Below are 23,980 nucleotides of genomic sequence, written 5' to 3' on the forward strand. Positions count from 1 at the left end.
AGCATCATGTGTGGCCATTATACAGTATGGAGCATCATGTGCGGTCATTATACAGTATGGGGCATCATGTGCGGTCATTATACAGTATGGAGCATCATGTGCGGTCATTATACAGTATGGAGCATCATGTGCAGTCATTATACAATATGGAGCATCATGTGCAGCCAGTATACAGTATGGAGCATCATGTGCGGCCATTATACAATATGGTGCATCATGTGCGGCCATTATACAGTATGGAGCATCATGTGCGGTCATTATACAGTATGGAGCATCATGTGTGGCCATTATACAGTATGGAGCATCATGTGCGGTCATTATACAGTATGGGGCATCATGTGCGGTCATTATACAGTATGGGGCATCATGTGCAGTCATTATACAATATGGAGCATCATGTGCGGTCATTATACAGTATGGAGCATCATGTGTGGCCATTATACAGTATGGAGCATCATGTGCGGTCATTATACAGTATGGGGCATCATGTGCGGTCATTATACAGTATGGAGCATCATGTGCGGTCATTATACAGTATGGAGCATCATGTGCAGTCATTATACAATATGGAGCATCATGTGCAGCCAGTATACAGTATGGAGCATCATGTGCGGCCATTATACAGTATGGAGCATCATGTGCGGTCATTATACAGTATGGAGCATCATGTGTGGCCATTATACAGTATGGAGCATCATGTGCGGTCATTATACAGTATGGGGCATCATGTGCGGTCATTATACAGTATGGGGCATCATGTGCAGTCATTATACAATATGGAGCATCATCTGCAGCCAGTATACAGTATGGAGCATCATGTGCGGTCATTATACAATATGGAGCATCATGTGTGGCCATTATACAGTATGGAGCGTCATGTGTGGCCATTATACAGTATGGAGCATCATGTGTGGCCATTATACAGTATGGAGCGTCATGTGTGGCCATTATACAGTATGTGGCATCATGTGTGGTCATTATACAGTATGGAGCACTGTGTGGCCATATTTTTTTGTTTATAATTATTGTATATGAAACAGTGTGATCAGCAGTGCTAAATGGGTGTGGTTGGGATGTGGATATGGGTGTGACTAATTATGAATGGGTGTGGTCAGAGGCGTGGCCTAAAATTTGCCGCGACGCGCTTTGCGCGCCGCAAAATTTGTCCCTCTTTCCCATCTTCAAAAGTTGGGAGGTATGCTATTAGTGTTTTGATTTTGCTGTGTTATAGCACCACCCAGTGGTGGTTAAATTTATAACCTGTGTTTTTTAGTAATAATTAGAGTGTTGCATTGTGGGTTGCACCAAGGCATTTTGGGATGAGGAACCTCCATTTTCCCTCTGTGTTCTTCCTGGACACACGTATTCTTCTGCTATGCTGGAAATACCTCACTTGCTTGCCATCCTGGTTAAGTTTATCCGGTAAGATTGTTATCCCTGTTCTTGCAATGTAGTATTCTACAGAATGTGATTACTGTATAGCAACTAGTACCTGGAAAATCTATTATCTGTGAGTTACTGTATGTAGTTATATACATAGGTTGCATCATCCTGTATACTTTTCTATTAGTTGTAAAGTATCAGCTGTGTTATTATTGCCCAATATTTACCCATATCATTTGTATTCTTATAGTTTTACCGCGCTCATGTTTACCATTTTTTTGCTTGCCTGAGGAGGTGGTGATGGCGAACTCAGTCGAGGGGTTCAAGAGAGGCCTGGATGTCTTCCTGGAGCAGAACAATATTGTAGCATACAATTATTAGGTTCTGTAGAATGACGTAGATCTGGGGATTTATTATGATGGAATATAGGCTGAACTGGATGGACAAATGTCTTTTTTCGGCCTTACTAACTATGTTACTATGATACTATGTTACTATGTTACCAATAAAAAAGTTAGACTACAGAGAACAGTCTGCTTATTTGGGAGACAGAAGTGGTTTATGCCGTATGTCGGATCACACACCGTATCAACGTGTATGAAGACAGAACATGCGGTTAACCTGCAGATTAACAGCGTCATGATGCGGTCTGGCGCCTGCACGTAGCCAAAGGCAGCGGGGAGAAAATGAAATGAATTCTCCTCGGCAGCATTCGGCTTCAGTCATGGGGTTGGAGGCGCCGTGGGTTCAGTCACCACTTTGAGAATACAAAGTGGCGGCTTTAACCACACCCCGGCCCTGACTGACAGCCAACAGCAATGCAGGGACAGTGTCAGTCAGGGCCGGGGCACAGGTTGATAGCACTATTTCTGGGGACAGGTTCACTTTAAAGATGGAGTGAATGCTTAGCCTAAGGGGTAAAGGAGATGGATGGTGCATTTTTTTTTCACTTTTTTTATTGCCTTATATACAAGTCATTATACAGGAAAGAATGTTTTTTTCACTTTTTTTTTTGTGTAAAATCCATTTTATGTTCGGTTTTGTATGTTTTCTTGTCACTCCATAAAAGTGGCATAATACTCTGACAACATTGTTCCCAAAAGCTACCTGGGAGTCAGAAATGCTTACAGGGGTCTTCCCCATGCTATTCCCATTCATATTCAGCACTGTTTCCATCAATTTCAGTGATGTTCATGTTTTCCAGCATCCGAGCATTTTAGTGCTCGCCCATCACTAACACTTATTACATAAGTGTCTCCTCCTCATCACCAGATCCCACATAATGTTTCCTCATCACCAGATCCCACAATGTCTCCTCATCACCAGATCCCACATAATGGCTCCACATCACCACCAGATCCCACATAATGTCTCCTTATTAGTGATGAGCGAATATACTCATTACTCGAGATTTCTCGAGCATGCTCGAGAGTCCTCCGAGTATTTTTTAGTGTTCGGAGATTTAGTTTTCATTGTCGCAGCTGATTGATTTACAGCTACTAGCCAGCATAAGTACATGTGGGGGTTGCCTGGTTGCTAGGGAATCCCCACATGTACTTATGCTGGCTAACAGATGTAAATCATTCAGCTGCCGTAAGAAAAACTAAATCTCCGAGCACTAAAAAATACTCGGAGGACCCCTGAGCATGCTCGAGAAATCTTGAGTAACGAGTATATTCGCTCATCACTACTCCTTATCATCCTTATCATCACCAGATCCCACATAATGGCTCCACATCTTCCCAGATCCCACAGAATGTCTCCTCCTCACCAGATCCCACATAATGGCTCCTCATCACCACCAGATCCCACGTAATGGCTCCACATCACCACCAGATCCCACATGTCTCCTTATCATCATCAGATCCCATATAATGGCTCCACATCTCCACCAGATCCCACGTAATGGCTCCACATCTCCACCAGATCCCACATAATGTCTCCTCATCACCACCAGATCCCACATAATGGCTTCTCATCACCACTAGATCCCACATAATGCCTCGTCATCTTCTCCAGACCCTACGGGATAATGTCTTTCTGTCACCAGGTCACAGACAATATTGTCGGAGAATGAATCAATAGTGATTGCCGCTGATCTTATTTTGCTGACTCTGATTGTACCTCGGCTATGGTCCAGCTAGTTCCAAATTCCTGTGGATTTGACACCTCGAGGTCATCCGGAGTCCTCATCTCGTTAACAGTCTTAAGGTCAAAGTTTCCACAGAGTCCTTCAAGTGCACCCTGAGAAGAGAAGAGTCGTGATGAAGGCTGCTGCATTACGACATGGGGCCGCTCATTTCTTACCTGCCACTGGGGCCCAGCCTGAATATGGAGGGTTGTTCTCTGGTCCCACAGAAGTGTTATGTACTCTGAGGGAAAGTGGACGAAGGTGAAGAACCCAGCCTGCCAGACATGGACCTCCTGGCCCTTATCAATGACACTGAATGGACTCTGTGAAGACCAGAGGACAGTCAGGGAACACCTACACCAGTCTCCGAAAAACATAGTAGTTTCGCTACTTTACCAGAGATCCTGTATGATCATCTAGGAGGATGAGTGAGCGGCCCATGCTAATAGAGATGACTTTCCGGCAGACGACCCCCACACTGTAACACTTCACATTCTCTGCAGTCACAGAGAAGTTTCCAATACGAGCCTGAGAAAGAAAGAGCCAACATGAGAGGGGCTATCCTGCAGACCTCATTCAAAGCACAAGAGCTGACAGCCACAGGAAAGAAGAGAGAGATCACAGCCTTCGGGCCCAAACCAGGAGCCCCTGACTGTCAGAACATCTTACAGGGGGACTCACCTTTACAAGATGAACTTTGCATGCGCCAACAAAATCAAAGGTGAAACCATCGAAAGTTCGGAAATGGCGATCCCCGTAGAAGGTGCACATCGATGGGCACGGATGGAAGCTGCACTGGAAGGCGCCATGGTGGCAAACACTGGAACACATCACCAGAATCACCACAAAGAGGTTCCAAACAACCACAAAATGACAGCATAATAATCTCATGTCATGGGGCAGGCTAGGCTGGGGGTAGAGGCGCATATGCCCATCGGGTTGCTCTCCTAGCTGCTGCGCAGTGCCGCGGGCTTCTCCATTGACCTGGCTGCAGCCATGTCTACCACTTTCCGCAGAGAGGAGCTTCGACAAAGCATCTTTGCAGGATGGGAGACAAACTGGGAGAATGTGAGCACTGTGTAAAAACATCCCTAATAAATGTGAATATCTGTGTTTGTGTACATTCATATGTTCATTTGTAGGAATCTTTTTAATGTATAAGTCTTAAAATATGTATATGCCTGTATTTGTGTATACAGCATATCACAGAAGTAAGTACACCCCTCACATTTCTGTTAATTGTGAGGCAGTGACCCTTGTTACAGCTAGGAGGCGCTGTATGTGCTCTCCAGAATGTGCATGGAAGCGTAGTGAGGCCATGAGGGCGTACTACAGACATAGGTGTGGCTGTAATTAGAATAGTGAAGCTGTGACTGATTAAAAAGCCCTGTAGTAGTGGGGGAGGTGTGTCAGTGTGTTCTTGGAAGCAGACAGGGCAGTTGTCTGCAGAGCTCTCTCTGTGTGCAGCAACACAGAGGCAAAGGAACCAGAGAGACTGACACCCTGCGTCTTGGGCTGTCTTATGTGTACAGGCTGCACTCCAGAGGATAAAGAGTGCAGTGCGCTGAGTGAGTACAGAGACTTGTTACCGGCGTGCGGTCACCAGGGAAATTGGACAGAGGGAAGTTCAGCCTGTGTATTGACTGCATCATATAGCCATGCATTATTAATGGACTGTATGAAGAAGCCGTATACTATATTGACTGTGTGAAGTAACACAATAAAAGAACGTTTGTTTGAACTTGCTTGGGTCACTGCCACTTCACTGTGTATGGCCCTACTGCTGCATCACATATGGTGGAAAGAATGCGGGCCATGTGAACTGAGGCATACCCAAAGCGTGCTGCATGTCAGTGATTAAGCCTGCAAAGCTACAGTTTAAGCTAGCTGATAAAATGGAGGAGCTTTTGAAGCAGTTTGCCCGCTCCCAGCAGCAGCAAGAGGTGCTGCAGTTGCAGCGGCAACAGTTGGAGCTACAGAAGCAGCAACAGCAGCAGACTACTGAATTGTTGATGCAGCAGATCGCGGCTATGCAAGAGGCAGGTCCACCAGGTACAGCATTCCGGTCTGAGGCTCGGTACAAGGTCCGGTCAGCGCTGAGGAAGATGGAGCCTGAGGACGACATGGAGGCTTTTTTCACCATCTTTGAACTTACTGCAGAGCAGGAGAGCTTGCCGGTGACTCAGTGGGCTGAGGTGGTGTCCAATTTCCTGACAGGAGATGCCCAGAAAGCCTTCATAGACCTCAGTTGGGACGATGCCCTGAACTATGGGAAGCTGAAAGGTGAGAACCTTGCTAGACTGGGGGTTAATACATACTGTATGTGCGGGCCCAACGGGTGTTTCAGTGGTCCTTTTCCGAGACTCGCCCTGCCCAATCTCAGGCGCATGACTTGCTGCAACTGGTTAAAAAATGGCTTCAGCCTGAGACATTAACCCCATTCCAGATGGTAGATAGGGTGGTGGTTGACCGCCTGGTGAGGGCTCTGCCAGCAGACATACAGCCTTGGGTGGGACAAGGGGACCCAGGCACTCTGGATGAGGTGGTGGGACTGGTAGAGCGATATACAGCCACTCAGGACTTTATATGGGACACTGCTCCATTTCGGCTGTCACGTAAGGTTTCCCCAGCCCAGGAGCCGGGGAAAACTAAAACGGCTCCTGGGCACAGTGGTGCCGCAGCGATCAGGTGTTGGCACTGCAAAGAACCCGGCCATGTGGCTGCTAACTGCCCGTTGGTGTCTGAACCCATGGACTGCAGGTATGGTCGCCGTATTTCTATGTATGCTCAGCCAGTCGGTACCACCACTACCTGAACCGCCGACAGCGAACCCCAGCTTTGCCAGGTACTTGTGAATGGGTACCAAACAGAGGTCCTCCTGGACTCGGGGAGCATAGTGACCTTGGTTCATGGCTCCCTTGTTGACAGTGACAAACCCAAAGGACCGAAAGTGGAGGTGATGGGTATCCATGGGGAAATCCGGGAGTACCCGACCATGGAGGTTAATTTTTCCACACCATGTGGGGACATTAAACATGTGGTGGGAGTGGTGAAGATGCTTCCATATGGGGCTGTGTTGGGGAGAGATTTGCCCCTGTTTTGGTCCCTGTGGGAGACCAGTGTCAACCCTCTCAAGGAAAGTGTTGCACCGGGTGCAGAATCCAAAGATATTGAGATGCCTGCCAAAGGGGTTGCCAACCTAGGGACAGAGTGTAATCCCGATAGGCTCCCTCTAGAGGTTGTGGCAGTAGAGGTTGTGGGGACCCTATTGAACCCTGAGCTGGAGGTGTTCCCTGGTAAGGTAAGGACACCTAAGATCTAGGGTCCCTTTCGGAGACGCAGATATAAAAGACGCAGGTATGAGAAGAGCTGAGAGTGTATGGTCGAAGAGGTGACTGGGGACGAGCGCACGAGGAACCCTCTGGCACTGGTCAAGGATGGGTCCGGGGGTCAGAGTAAATTAGATAGAGCGCTCGCTAGACAGCAGTATCGGGAGGCTCAGGTTCGGGTGCGGCATAGAACAGATATATGCTCAGAGTTGCCAGCGCGGTCCGCAGCGTTTCAGCGTGACATAGTCACTGAGGCACAGGTACAGAGGAAACGGTACCAGGGGCCCAAAAGCAGATACTTAGGTGACAGGATGACCCGTGGGGTTAGTGAACCTGAAGTAAACAAAGAAAAGACCACCCAAAACTGGCCCAAATCTGGTGTTAATCAGAAAAGAGGGTTTGGCTTCAGCAATGGAGATTGGGGTGGGTGGTCCCGTAATGAAATATGGAGGGGAGACGCAAAGGGGAGGGATGCGTGCGCCAATCGATGGTTCCAGTCCCTACTTTGGTTTCTTAATGTAGTGTCGAGTGGGGATGTCAGAGGGGCATACCGATGCCCTGTCTTTTGCCCTTACGGGGTAACAAATGTTCAACCCCACAGGTATGAACAGGGGGGAGGATATGTGAGGCAGTGACCCCTATTACAGCTAGGGGGCACTGTATGTGCTCTCCAGAATGTGCATGGAAGCGTAGTGAGGCCATGAGGGCGTACTACAGACACAGGTGTGGCTGTAATTAGAATAGTGAAGCTGTGACTGATTAAAAAGCCCTGTAGTAGTGGGGGAGGTGTGTCAGTGTGTTGTTGGAAGCAGACAGGGCAGTTGTCTGCAGAGCTCTCTGTGTGGAGCAACACAGAGGCTAAAGGAACCAGAGAGACTGACACCCTGCGTCTTGGGCTGTCTTATGTGTACCCGGCTGCACTCCAGAGGATAAAGAGTGCAGTGCGCTGAGTGAGTACAGAGACTTGTTACCGGCGTGCGGTCACCCAGGGAAACTGGACAGAGGGAAGTTCGGCCTGTGTATTGACTGCATCATATAGCCATGCATTATTAATGGACTGTATGAAGAAGCCGTATACTATATTGACTGTGAAGTAACACAATAAAAGAACGTTTTGTTTGAACTTGCTTGGGTCACTGCCGTTTCACTGTGTATGGTCCTACCGCTGCATCACACAAAATTTTATTCTTTCTTTTCATGGGACAACACTGAAGCGCTGACACTTTGATACAATGTACAGCAGTCAGTGTGCAGACTGTATAACAGTGTAAATGTGGTTCCCTCTAAATAATTTAACACGGTCATTAATGTCTAAACAAAAGTGCGTAAACCCCTATATGAAAATGGCCGAATTATGCCCATATTGTCAATATTTCTCTGACGCCCATGACGGCACAACGGAGAGAGGGGATCCGCCCACCAAGGACAGGAAACCTACAGATAAAAAGGCGGAACCTCTCTCCCGCATCAGTTGGTTTCCTGTCCTTGATAAGGAGACCTACAGAAGTCCTTACCTACAGAGGACGAACTTCGTGGGAGTCCGGGGCCAATCAGTCCGATCCAGGCAGCGGGGGTCCCCTTGCGTCGGCTGGTGTGGTGACCCGAGGTGCCACAGCTGGGGCTAGTTGGCCTCTAGGGTGTGCGAGGAGAGGTGGCAAGGAGTTCGCGGCCACCTCTCCAGGTAAGAAGAAGCAGCAGCATCCAAGAGGGGTCCCTCTATGGATGGGGATTCAGCGTTTCTTCCCCCAAGCGTCAGTCTGCCGGCTGAAAGCCCGGGGGTTCTGGGAACCAGCGTGCACGCGTGGTGATGCGCAGCGCCATTCTTGTGGGCGGCGTTATCCGTCTGTGCGGGATTAGAACGTGATTTCACACTGTGCATGACGGAGATTAGCACTGCGCATGTGCGGGATCAGACGCGCGGTCTCGCAAGAGCGGGCAGCGTTTACTGCGCATGCGCGGGCTCAAATAAGCAGGCGGGAATCACCGCTATTAAAGAGGGAAGCAGAAACCGGGTGATCGCTTCTCATGGAGCTTAACTAGCGTTCCCCTAACATGGAGCAGGCATCACCCCTATCTATATCATCACCACCCCAGCAGCAGCAGCAACAGCAGCAGCAGCAAAAGCGACGTCCGCAGAAAGGACACCAGGATGTTACCGGTAAAGGACGCTCGGGTTCACTACACAGTAAGGAGTCCAGTACAGCGTCCGGCACAAGGGATAAGCTGATGACAGACGCAGATCATCCCCATCCGGTATTTATGGGTCCATAAGTTGGTAAGTGATCTTTGTGAAAGTCAGTGATAGTTAGGATATATATTTGTCTCTTCTTACTATAGGGGAAGAAAAGCTTAGGCAAATCTAAGCATAGAGTATGCGCCCTTTGTAGAGAGGATCTTCCTTCTACGTGGGAGAAGAGGCATTGTAGCACATGTATACAACAGACAGTGTCCGAAGGGCTTCCCGGGTTCGCAGCAGACCTCAAAACCCTGATAAAAAATCAGGTGGAAGATACTTTTAATTCCCTAAAGGGGGGGAGGAAGCGGAGAAAGACCAGGCACAGATCCCCATCTCCTGAGTCCAGTGATACGGATAGCGAAGATGTGGACTCGGATACATCTAATTCTTCCTCTTCATCATCTTCTTCCTCTGGGGGTCGTACCTGTTTTCCTCTAGAAGAGAGAGACAGCCTCGTTAAAGCAGTTAGGAGCACTATGGGGCTGGCGGACCCTCACCCAAAAAGATCAGTACAGGACATTATGTTTGGGGGTCTCGAGCAAAAAAAGAGAGCCTTTCCTCTTAATGAGAAAATATTAGCATTGATTAAAAAGGAGTGGAAAAAACCTATAAGGAAAGCGTTACTAACGCCGAATAGAAAATACCCTTTTGATGACGAATCTTGCTCCTTCTGGGAAAAAGCCCCTAAACTAGATGTTGCTATCGCTAAGGCATCGGAAAAATATGCCCTTCCATTCGAGGACATGGGGGTCCTGAAAGACCCCATGGACAAAAAGGCAGATGCTTTTCTCAAAAGTTCATGGGAAGCAGCTGGGGGAGGGCTAAAATCGGCGGTTGCTGCTGCATATACATCCCAGTCCCTAATGGTCTGGTTAGACCAACTAGAAATCCAGCTGAAAAATAGGTAATCTCGGGACTCAATCTTAAACACCTTGCCAGTAATGCGAGGAGCTGCCACTTTCTTAGCTGATGCCTCCGCTGATTCAATCAGACTAGCTGCTAGCAGCAGCAGCTTTCTCTAAGGCTACTTTCACATTTGCGTTGTGCGCCGCTGCGTCGGCGACGCAACGCACAACGCAAACAAAACCGCAACAAAACGCACGCTAAAACGCTGCGTTTTGCGACGCATGCGTCCTTTTTTGCCGAAAGTTGGACGCAAAAAAAATGCAACTTGTTGCGTTCTCTGCGCCCAACGCTTGCGGCCATGCGTCGCAAAACACAGCACAATGCATGTCCATGCGCCCCCATGTTAAATATAGGGGCGCATGACGCATGCGGCGACGCTGCGGCTCCCGACGCTGCGGCGCCGAACGCTAATGTGAACGAACGTGGCCAGGAGAGCTCTTTGGCTGAAATGTTGGCCTAGGGATCTCCAAACAAAATCTAAATTGTGTACCATCCCCTGTGAAGGAGAATTCTTATTCGGACCCACTTTAGATGACATGTTAGGGTACCGTTACACAGTGCCATTTTCATCGCTACGACGGCACGATCCGTGACGTCGCAGCGTCGTATGATTATCGCTCCAGCGTCGTAGACTGCGGTCACACTTTGCAATCACGGCGCTGGAGCGATGCCGAAGTCCCCGGGTAACCAGGGTAAACATCGGGTTACTAAGCGCAGGGCCGCGCTTAGTAACCCGATGTTTACCCTGGTTACCAGCGTAAACGTAAAAAAAACAAACAGTACATACTTACATTCCGGTGTCTGTCCCCCGGCGTCCGCTTCTCTGCACTGTGTAAGCACCATAGCCGGAAAGCAGAGCGGTGACGTCACCGCTGTGCTCGCTTTCCGGCTGGCAGGCGCTCACAGTGCAGAGAAGCTGAGACGCCGGGGGACAGACACCGGAATGTGAGTATGTACTGTTTGTTTTTTTTACGTTTACGCTGGTAACCAGGGTAAACATCGGGTTACTAAGCGCGGCCCTGCGCTTAGTTACCCGATGTTTACCCTGGTTACAAGCAAACACATCGCTGGATCGGTGTCACACACAACGATCCAGCGATGTCAGCGGGTGATCAAGCGAGGAAAGAAAGTTCCAAACGATCTGCTACGACGTACGATTCTCAGCGTGATGTCTGATCGCAGTAGCGTGTCAGACACAACGATATCACAACGATATCGTAACGATATCGCTAGAACGTCACGAATCGTGCCGTCGTAGCGATGAAAATGGCACTGTGTGACGGTACCCTTAGAGAAGGCAGGGGATAAAAAGAAATCATTCCCCTCCCTTGGGTTTCCTTCCTATAAGAGGCCCTTTCAGAGCAAGGGGTTCTTCCGGAGGAAGCTGGGGAAAAACCAAGATAAGTGGGAAGATAAGAGAAACAAGAACAAGGGATTTTTGTTCCATAAGAGCTCCACTGACAACAAAAAGCCCGCCCAATGAATGTTTGCCCCAGGTGGGGGGGGAAGACTGTCCCTCTTTCTCTCGGCCTGGGAGAAAATTACCAGCAACCCATGGATTTTGAACATAATAAAATCAGGACTAAAATTAAAATTTCACAAACTTCCTCGTCCCTCCTTCATGATGACATCACTGAGGTCTTCGGAGGAAGAACAACTAGCATTAGAAAAAGAAATTATGGGGCTAGTAGGCAATGGGGTTCTCCTAGAAGTTCCCCCACAAGAAAGAGGGAAAGGATATTACTCCCCTCTGTTCCTGAGGAAAAAACCGGATGGGTCCTACAGGACAATTTTATAAAATTGAAAAGCCTAATCTGGAAGTTCAGTCGTTCAAAATGGAAACAATAAAAACATCAATAAAAATGCTGTTTCCACTTTGTTTTATGGCACTCCTGGATCTGAAGGACGCCTACTATCATGTTCCTATTCACAAAGACCACCAAAAATTCCTCAGGATAGCAGTCCTCATCAGGGGGGTGACATGTCATTTTCAATTCTCAACCCTTCCCTTCGGGCTAGCCATAGCTCCGCGAATCTTCACCAAATTAGTTTCAGAGGTGATGGCCCACCTGAGGGAACAAGACACCCTGGTAGTGCCATACCTAGACGACTTCCTGGTAATCGGCAATTCTCCCCAACATTCTGAAAGTCAGCTAGAAAGAATCATGAGCTCATTAAAAAACCTGGGCTGGTTAGTAAACTTAACAAGATCCAGACTGTTGCCATGCCAAATCCAGGAGTATCTGGGTCTTACTTTGGACTCTGTAAGGCAGGAGTGCCGCCTTCCATCAGAAAAAGTGCAAAAGATGGTGGGCCTAGTATCCAGAATAAGGGATTCCCCCTTCATAACTCTCTGTCAAGCTATGTCACTCTTGGGATCCATGACGGCTTGCATCCCTGCAGTCCAGTGGCTCAGCTTCATTCGAGGGACCTTCAATGGCAAATTTTGTCAGAAGTCTCTCTAGAAGGAAATTTAGAAGGTCGATTCAGTTTATCTCCAAACACGGCTATCTCGCTAGATTGGTGGATGTCGCAAAACAATCTTCCTCAAGGAGTCCCCTGGGTAACCCGGTCTCAAAAGTAGTAACTACAGACGCGAGCCCCAGCGGGTGGGGGGCACATCTGAACGACCTGTTAGCCCAAGAGACTTGGACACTGAGCCTGGAGAATGTATCTTCCAACATGAAGGAACAACTAGCGTTCCTACATTCCCTTCGCTCCCACCATGTCAGAGTTATGTCAGACAACAGAGTAGTGGTAGCATACCTGAATCACCAGGGGGTACCCGCTCTCAGAGTCTGATGGAAGTAACCAAATCAATCTTCCACATAGCCGAAAACAATCTTCAGTCTCTATCAGGCCTTCATATAAAGGGGGTAGACAATTACAGAGCGGATTTTCTGAGTCGTTCTCGCCTAAAACAAGGGGAATGGGAATTGAATCAGGCAGTGTTCATCCAGATCTCACAAAGGTGGGGGGTACCAAGCATAGACCTCTTCGCCAACAACTTAAACAAAAAAAGTAGACACTTTTTGCTCCATAACACCATCGGGGAGTCCCGTATCACTGGATGCATTTCTGATTCCTTGGCACCATCAGCTAGCATACGCCTTTCCCCCAATTGCTCTAATTCCAGCAGTTCTGAGAAAGATTCGAGAAGACTGGGTTCATGTGATATTAATAGCTCCGTTCTGGCCGAAGATCTCCCAAACCTCCTCTCCCAGGGTCCAGTTCAACATCCACAGGTTGCAAGTTTACACTTGACAGCCTGGCATTTGAGAGGGAACTATTACAAAACAGGGGGTTTTCTTCAGGGCTGGTAACTACCCTTCTACAGAGTAGAAAACCGATTACGACCAGACAATAAGGGAAAATATGGAAAAAATTCCTCTCGTCCTCAGGCGCCAAAATAGGTGAGGGATTCCCTCTTAATGCCATAATAGAATTTCTACAAAAGGGGTTAGAAATAGGTCTCGCCACAAATACCCTAAAAGTCCATGTAGCAGCATTGGGGGCTCTATTCAACTACGATTTGATGGGGAATCGTTGGGTTTCCAAGCTCATCAGAGCAGCCGGGAGATCAAGACCGCTTCCTGTACGAAACACCCCTCAGTGGGATTTAAATTTAGTCCTTAAAGCTCTGACTAAACCTCCATTCGAACTCTTGGCGGATGTACCATTAAAAATCTTATCCCTCAAAACATCTCTGCTGGTTGTTCTCACCTCTGCACGTAGAGTTAGCGACATACAAGCTCTATCTGCTACCCCACCTTTCACTCAATTCCTGGATGATAGGGTTGTTCTTAAAACAGACCCGTCCTACCTCTCAAAAGTAGCATCCCGATTCCATAGGACACAAGAGATATCTATCCCTTCCTTTTGCCCTAACCCCAAAAACAAGGAGGAAGAGTCCTTACATACATTGGATGTTAGGAGATGCCTGATGCATTACATAGAAGCTACCAGAGAGAGTAGGGAGGATGGCTCTCTTTTTGTATGCTTCCAGGGTCCCCGGAAGGGGAAGAAGGCCTCCAAGGGCACTCTGGCAAGATGGATCACGGACGCCATCAACCTGTCATACTCGTCAAGTGGGGTACCTGTCCCGGGAAATGTCAAAGCACACTCAACGAGAGCAGTAGCAGCCTCCTGGGGGGAGAAGGCCGGAGCTTCCATTGATCAGATATGTAGAGCCGCTACTTTGGTCTTCACCGTCTACATTCTATAAGCACTATAGATTGGACCTTATTTCCTCTTCGGACCTTACCTTCGGTAAAAGGGTTTTGGAAGCGGTGGTCCCTCCCTGAATGTACAATCTCTGCAATTCTCTCCGTGGTGCCGTCATGGGCGTCAGAGAAAAATATAGTTCTTACCGATAACGGTATTTCTCTGAGCCCATTACGGCACCCATACATTCCCTCCCTTCACATATGGGTGTGCACACTAATAAAATGTCTAGGGTAAATACCTAAATAATAGCACACGTTATCTCGATTAAGACTTCAAGTAATGATAAACTTAGATTCTATTCTTTAAGCTCCCATTATGCTCTAGTAAACAACTGATGCGGGAGAGACGTACCGCCTTTTTATCTGTAGGTTTCCTGTCCTTGGTGGGCGGATCCCCTCTCTCCGTGGTGCCGTCATGGGCTCAGAGAAATACCGTTATCGGTAAGAACTATATTTTTTGTGTGGCTGCCATTATTTTCAAGCACAGCGATACCTTTCATGCGCCTGGAGTTCACTAGAGCGTCACCTGTGGCCTCTGGAATCCTCTTCCACTCCTCCGTAACCAATCACAGAGCTGGTGGACATTGGAGACCTTGCGCTCCTCCACCTTCCGTTTGAGGATACCCCACAGATGCTCAATAGGGTTTAGCTCTGGAGACATGCTTGACTAGTCCACCACCTTTACATCAGTTTCTTTAGCAAGGCAGTGGTCGTCTTGGAGGTGTGTTTTCGGTGGTTATTATGTTGGAATACTGCCCTGCGGCCTATTTTCAGAAGGGAATCATGCTCTGCTTACGTATGTCAGAGTACATGTTGACATTCATGGTTTCCTCAATAAACTGTAGCTCCCCACAGCCGGCAGCACTCATGCAGCCCCAAACCGTGACACTCCACCGCCATTCTTGACTGTAGATAAGAGAAACACTTGTGCTCTTTACCTGGTTGCTGCCACAGCACACACGTGTTGGAAAACGGAGCACAGGGAATAAAACTATGCAATGCCGGGTCGCTTCCAGGCCTGAACAAAGCCCTGCAGAACCGATCCGAAGGAGAGAAGTTTCAGGGGATACTGAATTAGCCAGTGCTCTAAGTCAGGTGATGGTGACGAAGCCAGCCAGGGAAACAAAAGGCCAGTGCACCAAAAGGGGAGATTTGGCACCAAATCCGGTCAAGCACTGAAGATCAGATCTACGCTAGTCAAGGTGCAGACTACAACCATCAACAGTCAAGCACCGAAGACCCGAATGATGGCGGTCAAGGCTCCCAACTCAGATTACGCTAGTCCACAGCCGAGGACCAGCCCCATTGATACGTGCCAAGGAGACATTTATCAGCGGTCAAGTACCGAAGAGCCCTGAGCCTGAGCTGGTGATCGGAGGAAATGTGTAACATGGGCCATCACTTTCAACAGAGACTTACGGGACTTACAGGCTTCCTTCTGGGACAAAAGCCATGCAAACCAATTTGACGCAGTGTGCAGTGGCGTATCGTCTGAGCACTGACAGGCAGTCCCCCAGCCCTGTACCCTCTGTAGAAATGCTGGTGTAAGGGGGAGACCGGCATGAAGAAGACATTGTGGCAACAGGCGGGATTGTGATGGTGTTATTTAGTTTTATGCAACAATGTGTGATAAAGTAATGTTATATTTTTCCCTATGGCCAGTGTTGTATGTTCGGTTCTCCAACAGGCTTTGCCTAAGGCCGTCCCTGGGAATGCGGGAGGTCTGAGCCCTAGGGGAATAATACAGTTCACAGGGATAAAGTTTGCACCAACTAAGGATGATATAGTTAATAGAGTTGGGATTAACCCACAATTTGGGAAGGCTTAGATGAGGTTTTATAGAAAATGTTTCCAGGATACAGTCAGAGACTGTCAGACAGACAGTCTAGTCAGAGTTAAAGACTCATCAACAGCAAGTGTTGGGTGGAGTGGAGAGTAAGGCTAAACAGTAGAGTTAGCATGTTCTAGTGGAGCTAAGCTGCAGCAGAAGAAAATGGGTCCGATAAGTTTCCTAGAAGAATGAGGGCTCAGCTTCGGTCACATCTGTGTAAGGGGGTGACTTGGTACATCACGTGCCGCTCCTCCTTTGATTTCTGTGCATATGAGACACCTGCGCTATCTGGATGATTTGTTAATGTTTTGCTATGATATACATTGAAGTGTGTTTGTTATATATTGTAATGTGATATATTTGTACTGTAATGTGTTGTATTGTGCTTTAGTTTAGGGATATATGATAGATGTAAGAGTAGGAAGATTCAGGCAGCAAAGGAGTTAAATAGATGGGAGGGGAACATAGAAAGGGACTTCCTGGTAGAAAGAGAGAATGGTCTAGGACCTCAGACAAGACAGAAGATGTATGTGGACACAGGGCATTGCCAGGCCTCCAAGTCAGGAGGGAACTGCTGTCCTGAATTAAGGACTGAATACTCAGTGACGCCCAGGCAGATGTGTGGAGAGACAGTGAAGAAGATGGGACCAGCTTGTTAATATCCTCTTATTCTGGTGCCGGGGTCTAAGGGTGGTTTCACACTTGCGTTTTTGTCTGCAGCGTTTTTTACCAAAAAAACGCATGCGTTTTTTTCCCCTATATTTAACATTGAAAACGCATGCGTTTTTTGGTGTACGCGTTTGCACGCGTTTGTGAACGCATGCGTTTTTTAACTGCATGCGTTCATTTAATAAAATGCAACTTGTAGTATTTTGAGGGGCGTTTTTTTTTCCCAAAAAAACGCATGCGTTTACATGCGTTTTTTTGGGCCAAAAAAATGCATTGGAGTCAATGGGGACGCATGCGTTTTTTTTGACATGCGTTTGCATGCGTTTTTTTGACGCATGCGTTTTTTTTGGCACCATTGAATTAAGTGTAGATAAAGATGTCTAGACACTGATAAGACTCCCCCATAGCAGCAGGGTTATAAAAGGAAGGTGGGGGGAAGTTTCTGGTCACTTCTCATCAGACTCCAAAGAAGACAGCACCCTGCCCGGACGCATTGTTGGACAAGACACAGAGCAATGTGAGTATATGCTAGCCAATGCATTCATTTTCAATTTTTTGGATCTACATGTCCTAATTTCTTCTATTTTTTTTCTTTCAACACGCATCAGAATGTCTTCTCCGGTTTCCTCGTCTGATGAGGAGTTCCAGCCACGTCAATCAGAAGTGGATCACGTGAGCGAGGTATGTTTTTTGTCCGTCAGCTTGGTAAGTATTGACTGTCACATCGACACATGAGGCAATTTTTTTTTTTTAATTTTATAGAGCACTTCAACTGAGGGACAGAGAGGTACTGAGCAGCGGAGTCAAGGTCCAGGTGGAAGACGGCAGCGGGTATGTATACCAGGCAGACTGTCCTTATTGTAATATTCTTTTAGCTTCCTTTCTGTACCCTTGTTTTTCTATACATATTTCTTATATCATCCTTTTCTGAAAGTTGTCTTTCATATTCCTGCCCTTTCTCATCTTCGTGTCTTATTTTTTCCAAATGTGGTTGAGCAAACTTAAATGATTTTGTTTTAATTTTAGGTTTCACAACGGGACGACGACCGGATTGATAATGACCTGCTGATCAGTCTGGTCCAGGAGCGAGTCCCGTTGTGGGACAGCCGGGATCAACAGCACGCCGTCAATAGTGTTCTCCGTCGTTTGTGGAGTGAGGTGGCCCAAGCGTTGTGGGATGGCTGGGAGAATTCCCCGCCACGGGTCCGTAATGCATTTGGTAAGTATTGCACGGTAGTGTGAAGCAACAGACCTTGGCCATGCTCTCTTGACTGTGTGTGATGAAAGAAACTTTTCGTAGTTTCTGTCATCACACACAGTCACGAGAGCACGGCCAAAAGTCCTTATTCTGACCATTATATTTTTTTGTTATTTCACAGTGGAAAAAGTAAGGACACGTTGGCGTTCCATGAAGGACCGCTTCAACAAGGACCTACGTGCAGAGAAGAGTGCAGCTAGTGGTTCCGGAGCAAGGCACCGGCTCTACAAATACCACCGTGTGTTGGCCTTCCTGAGACCGGTCCTTCTCATGAGAACGTAAGTATTTCTCACATGCCTCCGGTTGTATTGCATTGACATAATCTGTCACTTTTAATTCCACAGGATGTACCATCTTGTTATAGTTTGGTATTAATTTTCTGTTTTCTTTTTTCACAGCACACACTGCACGACTGTCGCCACAGGTTCTGGAGCGGTCCTTCAGCCGGCATCCACGGACCCGTCCCAGCCATCCAGCAGCGCAGCACCAGGTGGGTCTTCCACACTCACTGGAGACCAGGGGGCTGGCCCATCAGGTCTTCCCCTTTCGCAGTCCTCTTTCGCTGCACCCATTTTTGCGAGCTCATCCCGGCAGCGACAGAGGGCTTCGGATAGGTCCCTCATGCCCGAGTTTTTACACTTGAGCTCGGTTTTACATGAAGCTATCAAGGCTTTAGGTGACAGAATGGATGTGACCCATAATCTATTAAATTGCCGCATCCAGGATGTCGCCAAAAGCGTTGATCAATTGAAAGCCGACCTCAAGAAGCCAGCTCATCATTTTTTCAATCAAATCCTAGAGGGCATGTCGGAACACCTTAGCCCTGATCTCCAGCTGAGTGTGATGCAGGCCTGCAATGTTGCTTTTGTGCAGGCTATGCAGCAGAGTCAGAGTCGTAATGTGGCGGCATATCCAACTGTGCCGTCACTGTCACAAGTAAACACCATTCCTACCTCTGCTGCATACCACTGCACGGCCACCTCTATTCCCTCTACAGGTGTACTCCACTACAGCGCCAACACGATGACGAGTGCTGTTGGACATCCCACCGCCACCACCGTGACGACCGCTGCTCCGGCTTGGACCTCCTCCGCTGACACCACGATGACGCAGGACCCTGGCGTGGCTTATCGGCCTGGCACCCTCCCGATGCAGCAGGACCCATCCATGCAATATCGGACCGGCCCACCCCAGATGCAGCAGGACCCAGGCCTGGCATATCTGACCGGACCCACCCCGATGCAGCAGGACCAAGGCGTTGGTTTCCGGGCAGGACACCCCCCGATGCAGCAGGACCGAGGCGTTGGTTTCCGGGCAGGACACCCCCCGATGCAGCAGGACCGAGGCGTTGGTTTCCGGGCAGGACACCCCCCGATGCAGCAGGACCCATCCATGGCGTATCGCACCGGGCCCCCCATGATGCAGCACGACCAAGCCATACCTTTCCAGGCAGGACCCACCCTGATGCAGCAGGACCCATCCATGGCTTTATGTTCCCCCCCACCAGCAATGCAGCAGGACACTGTTATGGGATTTGTTTCCCCCCCCCCAACGAGGCACCAGGATCCTGGAAGGGTTTTTGTTTCCCCCCCCCCCAACGAGGCACCAGGACCCAGGCGGGAGTTTATCTTTCCCCCCATTGGACTCAGACATTGCCGAGCGCTCCACAATGGAGACTGACTGTGTGGAGCCGGGTCCTGACGTGTCTCCCGCCCACACTTTACAACATAGCCCAAGAAGACTTCCCCCAACCCGGAAAATCCAACGTAAAACTGGCAAAACGCATAAAAAACAAAAAACTTTGATTATTCCTCCCCCATCACCTACCGATGTGTCTCAACCTTCCAGTGTGTCTCAAGCCCCTCATGTTTTAAGCCCCATCCCCGAACTTCCAGACCCTTCAAGTTTTCTTGCCCATTCTCCTGCCACCTCTGCCTCCTCCACGGTGAGCCAGGCTTCAGTTCTGAATACCCCCCCAGTTACGTCACTCAACCCCAAGCCGGCGTGGTTCAACCCGGCGCGGTACCAAAAAATAAATTTGTTTTTTTTTTCATCAATAAAAAAAAAGTTTATTTGCAACAATTATGCTTGGTTTATTGTGTCTTTCACCGCTCTCAATACACACCAATAAACTTCGTCACACACTTATTCTTTTGGCCTACACATATCTCCAGTAGTATAAAATACCAGACAACATCTATATGTGTTTCTTTAGTATACAGATATGAGTTGGTCAAAAAAATAGTATTTATTTCCATACTCTTATTTTTGTACCTAGTGTAGTGTCACTGTACAAAGAGAAAATGGTGGAAATCAAGTTCAGAACTCAACTGAACCGGTCAGATGTCAAAATATATACCTGACCGATTAAGTTGATTACTGCCTTGTATATTCACCATATTCTATATAGCACATTATGTGACAATGGTTGTCAAACAGATGGGACAATTGTTCTCACACTCTACATATCTATGCTCACCAGGCCAGGTGTAAGAAATTGTGAATTCATGATCATGTATATGTTTATCATAAATTTATTATTGCTTACACTTGACTTGATGGATATAGAGACCGTGACAGTCTTGACTAGTGTTGAGCATTCCGATACTGCAAGTATCGGGTATCGGCCGATACTTGCTGTATCGGAATTTCCGATACCGAGATCCGATATTTTTGTGATATCGGGTATCGGTATCGAAACAACATTAATGTAAAAATGTGTAAAAAAGAGAATTAAAATAAAAAATATCGCTATACTCACCTGTCCGACGCAGCCGGGACCTCAGCGAGGGAACCGGCAGCGTTGTTTGTTTAAATTTCACGCTTTTACTTGGTTACGTGAAGTCCCGGCTTGTGATTGGTCAGGGCGGCCATGTTGCCGGGACGCGGACCAATCACAGCAAGCCGTGACGAAATTACGTCACGGCTTGCTGTGATTGGTCCGCGTCCCGGCAACATGGCCGCCATTAACCAATCACAAGCCGTGACGTCACGGGAGGCTGGACATGCGCGTATTTTGAAAAGCGCGCGTGTCCAGCCTCCAGTGACGTCCCGGCAACATGGCCGCCATTAACCAATCACAAGCCGGGACGTCACGGGAGGCTGGACATGCGCGTATTTTGAAAAGCGCGCGTGTCCAGCCTCCAGTGACGTCCCGGCAACATGGCCGCCATTAACCAATCACAAGCCGGGACGTCACGGGAGGCTGGACATGCGCGTATTTTGAAAAGCGCGCGTGTCCAGCCTCCCGTGACGTCACGGCTTGTGATTGGTTAATGGCGGCCATGTTGCCGGGACGCGGACCAATCACAGCAAGCCGTGACGTAATTTCGTCACGGCTTGCTGTGATTGGTCCGCGTCCCGGCAACATGGCGCCGTGACCAATCATAAGCCGGGACGTCACTGGAGGCTGGACACGCGCGCTTTTCAAAATACGCGCATGTCCAGCCTCCCGTGACGTCACGGCTTGTGATTGGTTAATGGCGGCCATGTTGCCGGGACTCGGACCAATCACAGCAAGCCGTGACGTAATTTCGTCACGGCTTGCTGTGATTGGTCCGCGTCCCGGCAACATGGCCGCCCTGACCAATCACAAGCCGGGACCTCACGTAACCAAGTAAAAGCGCGAATTTTAAACAAACAACGCTGCCGGTTCCCTCGCTGAGGTCCCGGCTGCGTCGGACAGGTGAGTATAGCGATATTTTTTATTTTAATTCTTTCTTTTACACATTAATATGGTTCCCAGGGCCTGAAGGAGAGTTTCCTCTCCTTCAGACCCTGGGAACCATCAGGAATACCGTCCGATACCTGAGTCCCATTGACTTGTATTGGTATCGGGTATCGGTATCGGATTGGATCCGATACTTTGCCGGTATCGGCCGATACTTTCCGATACCGATACTTTCAAGTATCGGACGGTATCGCTCAACACTAGTCTTGACGCAATGACGTCAACAATATTAGAATTAATAAATAAAAATTTTGTACCATTATTATAAGTATGGGGCCCGTGGTTTATATCATTCTTTGAAAACCAAAATAGGGAGTGCAACAGAGGTAAATTACGATTAAAAATTTAAATTTATTACCTCAACAACTATCACCCACTCCTGGTTTTGGATTACAAAATATGATATACATATCTACTGCCCATCTTTGGTCAACCTTTGTTTAGAGAGGAAAAAGATAGTAGACATGGTGAACACAAAAAAGTTTATTAATTACAAAAATTTGTATCAGTGTTTAATAATTGGTAAACATAAACATACAACAGGACATTTACACAACATTGTCCTGCCATGACACACGTCCAATATCGGACACAAAATAGGCCGCAAATTGGTCCCGCATAAGACCAACGGCTGCAGTTGACCGCATCGGGTGATGCTGAAAATCAGGCAATGGGTGTGCAACAGGTTCATCAAGTTCAATGTGGGGTCGCTCCTTAGCCATTATATAATTGTGTAGCACCACACAGGCTTTGACCACCTCGTCCACTGTTTCCACTTTTAGATTGATGGCTGTTGCAAGAATGCGCCATTTAGCAACAAGAATGCCAAAGCTGCACTCTACGGTTCTTCTGGCCCTGGTCAGTCTGTAGTTGAATATTCTTCTAGTGTGGTCCAAGTCCCTACTAGAATAGGGCTTCAGGAGATTTTCACACATCTGGAAGGCCTCATCCCCAACCATAACAAATGGCAGCGGTGGGCCTTGAGTGTTGGGGAGAGGCTGTGGAGGGGGAAAATTAAAATTGTTGCCATACAACCGACGGCCCATATCCGAGCTCTTGAAGGTTTGGGAATCATTGCCACGGCCAAAAGCTCCAATATCCACGGCGATGAAGCGACACTCCGCATCCGCTATTGCCATAAGCACTACCGAAAAATATTTTTTATAATTATAAAACTCAGATCCGGTTCTGGCAGGTTTGACAATGCGGATGTGCTTTCCATCCACCGCCCCTAAACAGTTTGGGAAATCACACACGTTCAAAAATGTAGTTGAAATTTCCCGCCACATGTCCACGGTGGGTACGGGTATAAACTCCTCACGGAGTGCATTCCATAACGCACGACAGGTGTCCACAACAATTCCGGAGAGGGTTGAGATTCCAAGGCGGTATTGGAAGTGCAGGGAAGATAAACTCTCTCCTGTGGCAAGAAATCTAGAAGAAAAAGAAACAAAAACAAAAAAATTTAAAATCGGCTCTAATGGTGTCTTTTAAAAAAAAAAGAAAAAAAAAACAAACATAGAAAACATGTCATAACAACAAAGTTGACGGTCATTGGTTTAGTTTTGGAACGTACCGTAATGTCACTAACAGACGTTCCTCAGGTGGAATCGCTCTACGGAGCCGTGTGTCCTGTCGCCTTATGGATCCTTCAACACGAGCCAGTAAATCCCGGAAAGAATCTTGAGACATTCTGGTATAATCCTGGAATTTGGCATTCAGCTCCGCATAGAGCGTGTGATATGCTCCACGGCTCTCACGCACTTCAATGATGGGGTGCCTCCAAAAACGCCGACGCTGTCTCCTTCTCCATCTTTGGCGGTTTCGGTCTTGCTCCCAAGCAAAAACACAGGCAAGGAAAATCTTGAAGCTGAACTCCAGTTTGAAATAAAAGTTATCCATAGAAAAATCCATCGTTACACCGGAAACAGTAGCAAGCTCTGAAAATTTATGTCCCACTAGGGTCTATATATTGAGAGACCATCATATACGCCCTCTCTATTCCCATTGGTTGTGTCTGGTAATTTTTTTTTTTTTTGAAAAATGATCAAAAAAACGCAAACGCATGGTGCAAAAACGCATGTAAACGCATGTAAACCGTTTACATGCGTTTTTGCACCATGCGTTTTTTTAAAAAAACGCATGCGTTCAAAAACGCAAGTGTGAAACCAGCCTAAGATCGGCACAGGAGCAACAGTGGAAGCATTCCTGGACTCTCTTCTTATAGGAGCCGGACCAAGTACAGAGCAGGAGCTGATAGTAAAGAGGAACAACAGGGTAA

General features: G+C 47.7%; 1 protein-coding gene across 1 annotated transcript in view; it reads right to left on the reverse strand.

The window, feature by feature from the left end:
- Positions 1–23,980, reverse strand: part of OTOG (otogelin) — a 1,016,637-nt gene that overhangs the window by 362,858 nt on the left and 629,799 nt on the right. Inside the window, exons 25-28 of the mRNA XM_077292284.1 lie at positions 4,196–4,334; positions 3,911–4,042; positions 3,691–3,837; positions 3,508–3,627 (exon numbers count right to left, since the gene is read on the reverse strand). Of these exons, the coding sequence (XP_077148399.1) occupies positions 3,508–3,627; positions 3,691–3,837; positions 3,911–4,042; positions 4,196–4,334 (538 nt within the window). The remainder of the gene's footprint in view (positions 1–3,507; positions 3,628–3,690; positions 3,838–3,910; positions 4,043–4,195; positions 4,335–23,980) is intronic.

Source organism: Ranitomeya variabilis, chromosome 2 (genome assembly GCF_051348905.1).
Source record: "Ranitomeya variabilis isolate aRanVar5 chromosome 2, aRanVar5.hap1, whole genome shotgun sequence".
Classification (NCBI taxonomy): domain Eukaryota; kingdom Metazoa; phylum Chordata; class Amphibia; order Anura; family Dendrobatidae; genus Ranitomeya; species Ranitomeya variabilis.